The 13,938-nt window shown below is 41.5% G+C and overlaps 1 protein-coding gene across 2 annotated transcripts in view; it reads left to right on the forward strand.

Moving 5' to 3' along the window:
* Window positions 1-12,923, forward strand: part of SYNE3 (spectrin repeat containing nuclear envelope family member 3) — a 35,733-nt gene extending 22,810 nt beyond the window's left edge. For both annotated transcript variants that reach the window (XM_086462906.1, XM_086462905.1), the window contains exon 17: window positions 12,726-12,923. In XM_086462906.1, coding sequence (XP_086319032.1) covers window positions 12,726-12,923 — 198 coding nt within the window. The remainder of the gene's footprint in view (window positions 1-12,725) is intronic.
* Window positions 12,924-13,938: the final 1,015 nt, after the last annotated feature.

Here is a 13,938-nt window from a genome sequence, read left to right on the forward strand (position 1 = left end):
GATTCTTGAGATTAATTTGCTTATTAAGAGCCTCTTTTAAAGAAGAAGCTCTTTTTTTATAGATTTTAAAAGAAAAAATATTACAGAGTTCTCATTCTTGAGCTGTGCTTGCTGTGTCTCTAGAAGCTAAATATCTGTCTCCTGGGAGAGTAGGGGAACTCAGTTTTTAAACATCTACATGCTATATGAACTTAATTAATTTTTCAGAAGAGACCAAGGAAGAGCCCAAAACTCTCTTTTAAGGAATTAGGGGCCAAGTGACCCTAAATATATAATTTCAGAGTAATTTTGAAAATGAGACTTCTTATTGTTTAGACACTTATGAAAAAAAAATTGGTTTGGCTCATTCAGCCCATCTTGTTTCTAATCCAGAAAAGCAGAGAGAGTCAAGAGATTTATCTAATGTTATTAAACTAATCCTTATTCTAAACAGCAGAATTCCTCCTGTGAAGGATTTTCTTTTGAAAGTGATGACATAAGATACAGAAGGAGACCAGGAAATGATAAGGAGAAGCTTAAAGAAAACAAAATGCTGCCAGTTTCTTATTAAACCCAAGTAGCACTTCTGATCCCATTTTCATAAAGTCAGCGCATTTTTCTGTTGACCTGAGCAGTGTTGAACTGCGTCTTTTCTCTCTGTCACAATTTGCTTTGCTTATAGATGCTGTTAGCTTCTACTTTGTACTGTCATCTCACTTCACGTTTGTTTTCAGAAGGAATAGAGTAAGGCTTTACTTGCCCGGCACAAGGTGGACTGGATGAATAATGTGTTGCAGGAACATAATCACATAATCATCTTTAGCTAAATCAAACCCTTGATTTCTCCTGTTGCAACATCTCTTTAGAAGAGACCAGTGTTTAAAGGGTGCAGTACCGTGCACTTCCATTATGGCCAGAAATCAAGACTTCCCTCATGTGGATAAGATATTCCTCTGGTACTCAAATGTGGAGTGGTATTTCCAGTATTTTTCCCCAGCGAAACACTGACCAGTTTAAGGTAGTTTTCACACATCCCCTGTCTTGGCCACAGTTCAGCCTTCCTGAAAACTCCCAAATAGTTTCTCTTTGTGGCTGTCTGGCTCAGCATTACTTGTTCAGTACTGTTGGTTATCCAGTAAGGTCACCAGAATTTTTCAGACTGGAAAAACAATATGCCATTTTAATAATTAATTCTTGGTGTAGAGACAGCCAAACATTTAGTAGTGCTGCCTTTCCCCAGAAGAGGCCTAAAGGGATATTCCAGAAGACTGACCAAGGAATTCTCTGCTTTTAAGTCAAGTTGTTTGTAGGGGAAGACAAAACAAAACAAAAGCTTTAGGCATAAGTACATCTCCAGTGCACAATTAGATATAATTTTTTAATTAATCTGTCCCACCTGCCTCGGGGTAGGTGATATTTATTCCTCCTTAACTTTTCCAAAGGAGACTAAAGACTTCAGTTCATTTTCAAAGACACTGGAATAACGTAATGGCAGGCTGCAAACATTCGTCAATTAGGCCTACAGCAAGAGCACAAAAAAAGCATTCTATGAATTTTTAATAGCTACCGAACACAAACGAAGAGAAACAGCTCAGGGTGGCAAGGAACTAAGAACTGAAATACCTCATAAGCATGAAGGAAATAGCTCCCATTGCACCAAGTGATTTGCAGTTTCCCTTCAGCCAAGTGTTGCAGTAACTTACACCTTGCTCACTTCAGTGTGATTTTGCTGACTTCAGAGCATTCATTCTGTATTTAAACAGTGTCACTACAAAAAGAATCCAAGTGCTGTAAGCAGAGGTGTCTTTTTTTCATTCAGGCTAAGGCTTTTCTTAGGATGTGAGCCTGTGTTGCAAAAAGCTTGTTGACCACCACCTAAGAAAACCAGAAAATAACGTTGATCCCTTTTGGGTGCATTGCTGTTCAGGCTGAGGGAAGAGGAAAAGCAAACCGACCGCAGATTCGTGGCTTTGCAGTTTATTCTAAATTCAGATTTAACACCTAAAGTGTGGCTAGAAATGAAAGAAATATCAGGCAAAATCTTTCTGTATGTTTTGAATATCCTTTCAAAACCATGGTGAAGGAAACCAACTACCCTGAGAGAATGGCTGATCTCAGGAGCTAATACCTGCAGGAGGTGCACAAGGTTGAGGGCTGCATCACTGTACTTGTAACATCCAGCGAGTCTGCATGCAATGGGATCAGGTTATCTTTAATTTGTCAGCTCCCTCATGCTTTTGGGTCACACAAAATTAGCAGAGGGGGCAAAATTTCAGCTACTTTTGCACTGATTTCTGCTTTCTGCAAAACGAGGATCCCAGTGACTCTGCTTATCTCTCCTGTTTGAGCTGTGAATATTTTGCAGCAGCAGCAGATCAGCCTGGAGAAGGGGAAGACCCAGCTGTGGCCTGTCTCATTCTATTGCCTTTTGTTTTTATTCCATTTCTAGCCTGCATGGCCAAATGTTGGGCAGAATAGAGCCTGCTCCATGTATATTAATGTGCTCTTTTTCTGATCATTCGTCCTTTGCTGAGGACATGCCCCTAGCCACTGGTGCCCTTAGGAACAGCACAGGCTAATGATTGCGATGTGAGTGAGTTCTTGTTGATTAACAAAAAACAGTTGCAGGAAATTGCACTGGCTGCAGTGAATTTTTAGCAGGTGCCAGTGACGGGGTAATGTAGAAGGATATTTCTGCAGGGCACCTAGCACACCCAAGGACATAATCAAGCAAATGCTCAATAATAACTATGATAAATGTTACTTTCAAAGGTTGGCTCCCAGCTACGTGAAATTATTTCATGAGAATTCTTAGCATAAATGGGAAGTCAAAGGCTCATTATTTACAGGTCTAGGTAGCACTGTTTGATTTATTTTCTCAGAGTGCTCAGAGTAATTACACTTCCTTGCTAAACAAATTATTCTGGCTTTATTGTTTGTACAAACAAAATAATTAGGATTCATTACATCAGTGGTCAGCTAATTGCTTCCTTTGAGATTCTGCTAAGAGTAATCCCCTATAACACACAGAGAGAAGCAACGTGTAATTTAATCTTATTTAGAGACACCATTGATCTGGAGTCAATCAAATTAATGCAGTCATTCAGGAAACTGCAAAGCAAGAGCTGCCACAGCTTGCCAGGAAGAAAACAGTAATGTGCTCTGCTCTGCTCTGCTCTGCCCAAGTGCGGATATGACAGGAATTCTTCACAGCAGAAAGTCACATTACAGAAATGTACAGCATCGTGTGTACATGCCTGTGTTAGTGGTGCCTCTCTATTGAAAATATTTGGCCCATTTGTTTTCCTGCTGTGTGTTAGCCACTTGAAATCTTCTGTACAATTACATTCTTAAAATGGAAAAGACTCATTAAAAGATTTCTTTCCCTCAGTTTTCAATATCTCTTTTATAGATATAGACAATATCTCTCCATATATTTTTCATTGCTGTTCCTGCTTTAGGAATTATACCATGGCCCAAACACGGGAAGGAGGGCATTTTACCATGCAAAATTAGGAGATAGACTTATTTTCCCTCAACAGTGATGTTTGCTTAGAAAGGAAACTTAGGGAAAAATGAAAAAGCTGACAAATCCTGTTTGCCTCTTCCTAACTGTGACCCATTGTTAAGTATGCTGTGCCAGACAGCATCATCCTCTTCCTTCTCCAGCAGGCCCACAAGCTTCCCTTCATGGTACTGCACCTGTGAGACTGCCTGCCTGTCTGCTGTTATTTCTGTAGGTTTCATGTTGTTTACCAGTCTATACCAATCTACATATTACAGCTTTCCCAAATGCTAGAAAACAGTAACTCTCTTTGTGTTTTATCTGGTTCTGCCACTTACGTACCTTGCCGATGCTCTCCCTCTACAGCAGTGCTGGTGCCAGATGGAGAAGGCATCTTGCTTCCCAGGATACCTGGTTCTTACATTCTGTTAATGTTAATGTGGCATTAGCTAGGTACATGGTTGGTGGTCCCTGCTTCCTGTGTTGAAACGATGCGTCCTTTAGTAGCCTACCACATTGTATTTGCAGTTTTTCACCAAGGACATACTTTAGAATTATTTTCTCAGAAGATGTAATTTTACCTACCGTGAGGTAATGAGAGAGAGATTGGATGACCAATAGCAGAATGAAACCAGTATATACTTCAAAAATGTTTTTAACACTACTGTGAAAAGCACAGTAGGAAAAATTCTTGTAATCAATACCACAAATAGTATACATAGCAGTTTTTTGAAAGTCAGCCATCAAGTTTTAAATTATTTTATTTAAATAAAATGCAGATAATACTCAAATGATGTATGATGACTGCTGAAGTTGAAGAAAAGTTTAATCTTGACTTGAGAGAAGTCACTGGTAAAGCAGCTGGAAACATACACTGTTGACATGACAAACCAAGTTTTGATGTCAGTAGCTTTTTCTATAGGTTCCAGAACATGTTGTCTTTATTTCAGTTTTTATTCTTTATTTATTACTTTATTTCAAATTGCAAGGCTGAGTGGAAGTTGGAAATTTTGAGAAGTTGTTCTGCTTCTCTGCTTTTCTTAATAAATGTAGCACGCTGATGTTTCCTACTAAATTTCAGGTACACTGGCTGAAAAGTCATCCAGCTACTAGCTGCCGATAATTTTTCTTCTAAAAGTAGTACGGCATTGCTCTTAAGTAAGAAATGTATTTATTGGGATAAATGGTATTGCTTATGAGTGTATTTAAAACTGGTGGAGTATTCCTGTGTTTTTAATTGAATTCAGTTAAATTCAATGAGTGGCTTGGCCCCCCAGAGCTGCTCACTGACTCCTTCCACAGTGGGATGTGGGGAAGAATCGAAAAGGTAGAAGTGAGAAAACTCATGGGTTGAGATAAAGGCAGTTTAATACGTAAAAGGAAACAAAAAATAAACCCCAACAAAACAAGGAAAGCAAATGATACAAAAAAACCCAGTGGCTTGCCACTAGCAAACTGATGGCCAACCAATCCCCAACCAGCATCATCCCCAGCAAAACTGCGCACACACACACACACACACACACACATCCCCCCATTGTTATTGCTGGGCATGTTGTCATATGGTAGGAAATACCCCTTTGGTCAGTTTGGGTCAGCTGTCCTGGCTGTGTCCCCCCTCAACTTCTTGTGCCCTGCCAGCCTGCTCTCTGGCAGCAGTATGAGAAGCAGAAAAGGCCTTGACACTGTGTAAGCACTGCTCAGCAAGAACTAAAACATTGGGTGTGTTATCAACACTGTTTTCATCACAAATCCAAAACATAGCCCCATACAAACTACTCTTGAAGAAAGCTAGCTCTATCCCAGCCAAAACTAGTACAACTGGTTTAAAAACCTCCTACCCTGTTCTGAACCTTTTGCAAATATTTCACTTGTGACACTTAAGAAACTAAGTGTAACTCACTGCCTGCTGTTGGACATGAAAATATGCTTCAAAATTACTCACTGGCAGTTTGACCTTCCATATTCTTATAACATGGAACTAAGATATTTTTGTCCTACCTACCACTTTACTAATCTTCCACAGTGCTTCCTAACTTTAATCACATATCATAATCAGATAAAAAGAAGGTAGTTTCCACTGCTTATGTGCTGAAGGTGGGACCAAACCAGGGGCTTTTTCTGCTTGCTTAGGCCTGGAGAATTGTAGACATCAGTGCTACTTTAACAGATCAGGCTATAGCCCTTGTCCAGTGGCATGCTTCTCCTAAAAGCATGTTGTGTTGTATATACACACAGAACCTAACCTTTGTGCATCTGTTTGTGTCACTGGAGCATATGGCACAGTGCTTAGTTCTAAGCAACTTTGCAGCAGAAATTCTGAAATATCTGCCATATGTGACTGCTGAAACTGCAGATACAAATGGCTGGCTTTTCCTTGTTTTCTATTTCTTTCAAATGAAGCCTTCATCAAAGATTCTAGCTTATCATCCAGCTGCATTGAGGTACTCCAGAATCTCCCTTAAGGGAGAAAACAAAGCCTGTAATTTGCCTGTATACTTATTTATTTACGTACATACACTTGTGCTTTTCAGAATTGAAAAGAATGTTAAGGTTGCAAAGTCAAGCAATCTGAAGATAGAAAATGTCAGAGCTAAAATTACTTGTGTGACCTCAGTTAACCTCCCTTCAGCACATTCATTCGGGTAGCTCATTATGAGATGGAGAATGATAAGCACAGGCCTCAAAGGGGTCCCAGCCATCCCTAGTCATTCCTCACTGCCAGTTGCCTAACCTGGGCAGGGTTTGCATTTAGAAAAGTACAGTTCTGAACCTAGTGGCTCACTGCCCTTTTGCAGAGGCCACATAATCTCTGATCGACAGTATCCAACTCTTAGTTCCTGCTGTGGTGTAGAGGAATGAGCCACAGCTTTGCCCAAGAGCAAGTTGGATGCTCAGTTCTATGGTGACAGTGGCATCCAGCTCCCTCAAATTATTTGCCTCTTGAAAAGTCCAGCTGTGATCTGCTTATCTTAGAGAGGGATGCTCATGGCTCTGAGTTGAGAACTGATGAGGAGCCCAGCTCCAAACTATCTCACTTTGAGGTAAAAGTCCAATTTGTTTTGGTTTGAGAGAGCAGCCTGTAGTCCCCCTGGAACTGATCTCTTCATGTTGGCAATAACCTGCCTCTGTGAGTGGCAACTGAATTAGTACCCAGTGGGATCTCAAGTGGCAGAAATCCAGGACCTCTCAGAGGCAAAATATCACCAAGGCAACTGCTTTACCAAAAAATGCAATGGTGCATGGTGATGGCATGCTCCTATTCAAAGCAAAAGGGACCTATGGTAGGCTGCTGTTATGGCCTTCCTGGCAGCTCTGCTTATTCTCAGAGCAATAATGAAGTGGTAGAATTCATATCTGTGTAGGTGACCCTTTCCTGTAGATGATGTAGGCCTATACTTCCTGTTAAGGTGTACTTCCTCCGTATCTATTGCTATGATTAAAGCCCATTATGTTGTGATCTGCCCACTGTGGAGGTGGGCCTAGATTCATCCTGTCTTGAGCATTTAACTCAGGGGTTTACAAAATCATGCATGGTGCAGAGAGTGTAGATGGGGGTTGACTCCACATCTCATCCACAACAAAGAACTAGAAGCCACATTCAAAGCTAACACAAGGGTGTTATTCTTCATGCTGGGTGATTGACCTGTGGAACTCCTTTGTAAACGATATTGAGGACTTTTAACGTTTGTGTGGGTTCAAGGGGAAACTGGAAGTGTCTGGAAGAAAGATTCACTGGGTGTTAGCTAGATGGACAAGCTACATCAGGCTCAGGAAACTGCCTGAGCTGAAAGCAGTTGGAGGCTGAGAATATTAAGGAGAGATTATTTATGCTCACCTTAGTGTCTACGGATCTGTGCCGATTGCTGTAGAACATAGGATACTTGAGCTGGGTACAGCACTGGCATGAAGCAGGATGGCTGTTGGTGTCTTTGTCTGTGTAGTGTCTGTAGGACACTAGGGCACTGGTCCCTTTATCCATGGAGAGAATGGGAGTTTTCAGACAGCAGTGCATTTCCTCAGTCTCAGTGGAATGCTCTAAGGTAAGAGGAATGAGTCCGGACTAAATCTTTTTTCTCTACTGGATCACTGATTCAGTGGTGTAGGTATGACTTTTGTCAGGCTTGCTGGTGACGTACAAGCAGCAGCAGAGCCCACTAATGAGCATAGTGTAAGATGCTATATTCCTCTGCTTCCTCAAATAGCTAGATTAACTGTGTGTTTTCATATATCCTGGAATGTGGTCAATAGCAAAACTGATTTTTAGTAAAACGCTTCAGCAACTTACACAGGAATATTATGTAGCAAGTTCTAAAGTGCTTTTCTGCTGTTTCCCATCCAAGTGATTTTTCACGGTGCATTTGGTAAGGAGTTATTAACTGCAAACAGATTTAAGTGCTGAGGACTCCCTAGATCTAAACCGATGCTTATCATTCAAATGCCCCAACATGAATCAAGTACAAATGTGAACGTTCACAGCCAGTGCAGTTCATTTGGTAACAAGCATGCATTTAGCATTACACAAAACACAGCCATCTACCCCCTGACAGTCCTTGCTTGTCCTGGTATTTTGAGGAAGAAGGGGGAGGACATTTATCCTTGATAGTGAACTTTAGAAGGTATATTTTCTTTTTAAATGTCAACCTATTGCTTTTCCATGTGTGTTTCAAAAATGTCTCTGACACTTTGGCTCAATACCCAGGTATTCCAGCTGTTATTCTAAGATGGTGGAAATTAAAGTTCTGTTGACTTCACTGGAGCTTTGCCAGTTTTCCTCAGAGGAAGATTTGATTTCAGAGTATTTTGTGGAGCCTAGATCTAACACATGCACTGCAGGCACTGTGGGTGCTGGGTATTAGCTGTACTGATGCCAGTAGCTGGAGTAATTAGGAAAGGGGAATTCCACTGTGTAGCAAGGCTTGTGGTTCCCACGTTTGATCTCATATGGAAGTGAAATGTTTAAACTGTCTTTTGCAAAGGTGAAACTGTGTCAGGCTGTCATTTTCTAACCCAGAATGATGTGCTAAAGGGTTGGGAGTGTGGTCCTGAGTCCAGGTACACAGGTTTGCACCTTGGCCTTTGAATTCCCTGTTGGTGCCAGAGCCTTAGGTCACCACAGCCTGAAAGCATCTCTCTCTCACAGCACAGACCAAAAAAACTACCTTGACTTGGTCGTAGTAAAATTGAAGTGCTGCTTTTTTCACACTTGGAGAGGGAGTCAGGGCCCAAAACCTTCCCTGCTTTTTCCCACTGTATCTTCTCTCCTATTAAAAAGTTACTGTTTCTCCTTCAACATTTTCTGTCCTTTGACTATAATACCTCTAGTATAGTAACCACACAAAAAAAAAAAATAAAAAATCATATAACCAATTGTTCCAGCAAGCACAAAGCAATGAAACTAATGTAAGTTTCATGTGCACAAGAACACCAGAACCTGGGCATATAGGTAATGAATCTATTTGTAAGGGTATCTGCTGAACTCCATGAATAAATAGTTCCCAATCCTGACTTTATTTAGTTGTCTCTGTGCATAATCCTGCTGCAGACACTGAAGTTAATGGTAAATCTCCCATGGATTTCAGTATTTGCAGGTTGGGGCCTTCATGTATTAAGGGCTTATCATTGCAAATTTGCTGAAAGCACCAAACCCTCACAGCTCCTGTGTGCCTCATCTTCAGTCCTGCAGAGACATTGTAATACCATGTTTGTGATCGCAGAGTCATTCCCATGGCAACAAATGGAGTCAGAAATACAAGATTCTGACCTTACTCTGTGATCAAACACAACAGAGAAGCTAGGCAGCAAAGGCAAAAGTTCATCAAACACAGATGCCTATAAATCCAGCAGGCAGGTGGGAGAGAAGCAGCAGATAAAGACAAAGTATTTCTCCTTCTCTGAAGTTCTGCCCTGAGGCAAATATCCCTCCACAGATTTTCTAATGCTAGGATCTGCTGTGGTTAGCTTGAGTGTCTTACCCTGCAGAAAGCTCCAAGGAGAGCAAACGATGGCTTGATAATAAAGCCATTTCACATTAATTCTTTCTGGAGATGAGGTTTGAAAAGCAATGCTTTTTTACAGCTCCTTCCAGTAGATCTAAACCCAAGGCACTTCATAAATAACATTTCAATCTTATCCCATTTCTTAGAGTTGCATTAATAGTCTTTGCTTCAGAGATCGGGGCAGAGTCAGTGACCTGCTCTGAGTCAAATGCTGGATTGGGAAAAAATTTGGGGTAGGCAAAACATGAGTGACTGCTTGGCGGTGTGGTCATCTTAGGAAGCCAACGACAAACCTGAGTGACCATGAGACACCTGCTCCCTGGGCTGTGGCAGAAACAGAGATGAGGCACAGCTGGAAAAGCCCACTATTTCCCACCAGTTCATAGGCAGAAGGAGATAACTGGGAAGACAGGTGTTGCAGCTGGTCTGGCGATGAAAGAATAGTTTCAGATGGAAGTAGCTTTCAAAACCAATGCTAAAGGATTGACAGCTGTAAAGCAAAAGTTTTAAGTGCTGCTAGGAAGACTGGCAGTCCTTCTCACAACTGTGTCAGTGAGTGGTGGACTTCTAAGTCCCAGTTTGAGTTTGTGAGAACATTTTTGAGACTTCCAGCTGTAATGAACTATTGAACAGTCAGTCACGGGATCCTATCCTTTAACAACATCAGCATTAAGTCTTACTAGGTCTTAGTGGTAGAAGAAAGAGCATGGTTTGAATGGTCCCAAGGCAGAGGTAACTCTAATTTGATCTTCCACCAGCAGAACTATGCCTGTTAATACATACAAACAAACTTGTCCATGGCTTCTGGAACCTGGAAAGGGCCTTTTTCCGTATCAAAGGGACACTACAATCATAGAAGCACAGAATCATAGGATGCATTGTGTTGGAAGGGACCTCTAAAGCTCATCTAGTCCAACCCCCCTACAATAAGCAGGAACATCTCTAACTAGGTTGGGTTGTTCAGAGCCCCATCAAGCCTCACCTTGAATGTCTCCAGGGGTGGGGCTTCCCCTACCTTTCTGGACAACCCGTTCCAGTGATCCACCACCCTTGTATTAAAGAACATAATAAATGTATTTGTCATATTGCTGCATATTATGGATGCAACGGAGAATTAAGAATGAGAAATGGTCAATGAAAACAGAAGCTGTCAGTGACAGTCCATTGATTTATACTGATTACACTAAGGAGTGGCTGTTCCATGGCATTGCACAGTCAAACCCAGAAAACTCTGCCCAAGAGCTGTGGCTGCTGCCCTTATGCACAATGGTTTTAGCATTGACTGTAAACACAGAAGCCCTGCAGGTTTTGTTCAGCCCATAGGCTGATGAAATCCAGGAGATGAAGGATTTCAGGTCTGGACTCCAGGACTAGAGAAGGAAAAGTCCTGTTAGTACAGATATTTATGCCTGGTACTTTAACTAGTGTTTGAGAACAGGTCACAGTAGGAGCAGATGATTCCTGTGGTGCAGCCAGGTTGGTGAAGCTTTGAATTTGTGGGTAAACCCTAACTATACCCGGGGAAGTTGCCCAACAGTGCTTAAAGTCAGAGTCCCACTTACACCCTGACACCTACTCATTGCCCACACCTACTCATTGCCCACTGACTACTGACAGTTTCAGTGTCCAGGGACCTGAGTTTTCATTTGCCTTAGCAAACAAGTTACAAATCAGATACTGCAGGCCAGAAATGATAGAGCAAGCAGCTGTTGCTCTGCTGCCTTTACATCTGCCTGACAGGATAATTAAATTTCATCAGCCATCCAATATAATGGAAGCATACCAACTATAACAGAAGAAAGATTTCACAGCGCAACTGTCTCATGATCTGTAACTGCAGCTATATGTTTGCCTTCATAATTAATTCTGTAAGCATTTATATAGAGCTACAAGAGACTGAGAAATTTAGAAAGCAGTGGAAGAGATCCTTAAAAAAATAGCAAAGGTTGTAATTACTTTCCTCTACCATCATTTTGCTCTTTATCTTCTCTGCTGATGTTTCCCATGCACTATTCATGGCAGTGCTGTAGTGGGACAAAGGCATTGCCTGTTAAGTCAAACATCCGGTAGAGGCCAGAAGCCTTGATTTTGCTGCAGCACTGACATCGTCTGTGGCTTCAACACAACAAATTAACTTTCTTTTGTGGAAAATGTGGGTCCCACTTCAGTGGATGTTCTGCAGTGATATTTGTGATGCAGGTTGGTATCTAATGTTGTAGCCACATTAAGCAGGATTTCTACGTTCTGCGTATAAATCCATGTTTCGTGACATTAATGAATTACTAAACCCTCTTTTTCAGGACTCCCTTACAGATAGTTGATTTGGCCTTTTTTTTTGTGAAACGCATATAGTTCAGCTCATTAGCAGGAAATACCCAGGAATCTTGCCAGTGGAAATCTCACTTCTTAATTAACCGTTTCTGAATTCTGTAGCCCCAAATATGTTCTCTCCTGGTCACGCTAATCCAGATTGAGTTCATGAGGTTAACTATGCTACTCTAGATTTGCATCAACATAAGGAAAATTGTAATGGGACTTCTTTGTGTGTCCTTCCCGTGGCTGCTCAGCAATAAATGTGACTTTAATGTCTTCTTCACTATCAGTGTTGTGTTTCCTCTCATCCTCTTTCATCACATAAAAGTTTAAGATGGGCCTGGTAAGGTATAAGGGATATTAAGGAAGGCTGCACTGCAGGGCCTTTTTTCTGACCTCCAGCCTCATGGACCCTAAAGTCAGGATCCAGAGAGCACGTGGCAGCTGGGGAGATGACTGTGAGCTGGATGAGCTGCCAACGAAGCTCCTTTCTGCTGACGGAGAGCATAAGTCTGGCTCCTCTCTTCCGGGCATCAGCACTCTCATTTTGCTGACAGGAGAGTTACTAACACAGACCTTCTGTGCCATATGCTGATTGTGAGGAGACCAGTCGGCAGCTTTGGTGTGAGCATTTGTAAACCACCACTTTGTAATTGGAAAATGGACTCAGAGACGATTGTTTTCTTCTACTAGAAAGTCAGCAGTGCTTTCCTGCTAGAAGACAACAGTTGCAGCGGGGAGTTCTTTAAGAGAGTGAAATATTTTCACAGAAGAAGTGGTTCAAGCACCAGCTTCACTGCAGCATACCAAGCACGTTGTGCTCTGGACACCTTGGGTTGTTCTGCCCAAACCTGGCAGTTTGATGTCTTTGAAGTGCACCTCCCCAGGTCTTTATTTTTCTGAGTTGCTCTTCGATTTGTGTCTTTCAGAAGCGCTCTGGAGGCATTTGCTCATTCCTGCATCGGGTGTGCTGGGTAGCATTACCATTGCAACTGCTCCTCTTGCTCCTCCTGCTCCTGGCCTTCCTCCTGCCCCTGGCAGATGAGACCCACAGCTGCACACTGGCCAACAACTTTGCTCGGTCCTTCAACCTGATGCTGAGGTACGAGGGCCCACCTCCAACCTAACTTCTTGGCATGGCAGGAGGTGGCTCTCAGAAATATAGACACTTTTTATTTAACAACTGCAAGTGTTGTAGATTTTAGGCTTCTAACAAGGCCATCATATCAACTGGATAGATCACATAAATGCAAAGTAAGATTAGTCCACTTTAATCAGGTATTTGAGCAAATTTAATATTTTTACAATATTTTATTATAATATTTATAATGTGTATATAGAGATTGTGTATGTGTATGTGTGTACATATATATATGTAAAAATGCATACTTGTGGTCAAACTAACATCCACCATCCACTTATCCGCTGTTTGGAGATAATCCTGCAATGTTTCTGTTTCTACCATCTTTCAGCAAGCAATACTGAATGATGGTTTGGTTGTGGAGTTTTTCGGTGATTTTTAAAATCAGATTCTTGTTTACAACCAAAAATTCAGAGCAAATATGAGAAGATTTGTGCATGCAGCAGAGTGCAAATTGGAGAGCAGGTAGAGTAGAATCATGTTTGAGTACAGTGGTCGACATTCAGCCCAAGGAAAATTGGGACTGTTCTATTTGAATTCTTGAGCTGTTTTTTTTTTCCGTATCTGCATGCAGGCATTGCATAAGGTAGTGGAAATATTTCCACTGACTTCAGCAGGAGTGGGGGTGGGCCTCCTCTTGTTCTCAATTTTTACCAGATTTCTTTTCCAATTACTGTGTTCTCCAGCCCACCTGAATCAGGAGAGGTGGAAGACAGTAGAAAAAAAGCTGGGAAAAGAGCGGGGTTTTTTTTCTTAACGTCTCTACAGCAGGAGAACTTTTAAAATCAGGTCATAATTTTCAGAACAAATTTGTGAGCACTGAACAAAACCTTGTATCGGTGGTCTTGTCTTTAAGAAACAGTGGGTTTTTTTTGTTTGGGTTTTTTTGTGGTGGTTTTGTTGGGTTTTTTTACTTTGTAAAGAGGCATTTGGTAATGGATCATAAAGCCTGAACAGTGGGATGCAGCATGGCTTAGTGTCAGCAAAGCAAAAGTCAGAAG

This window comes from Leptosomus discolor, chromosome 3 (assembly GCF_034619465.1).
Source record: "Leptosomus discolor isolate bLepDis1 chromosome 3, bLepDis1.hap2, whole genome shotgun sequence".
In the NCBI taxonomy this organism is placed as follows: domain Eukaryota; kingdom Metazoa; phylum Chordata; class Aves; order Leptosomiformes; family Leptosomidae; genus Leptosomus; species Leptosomus discolor.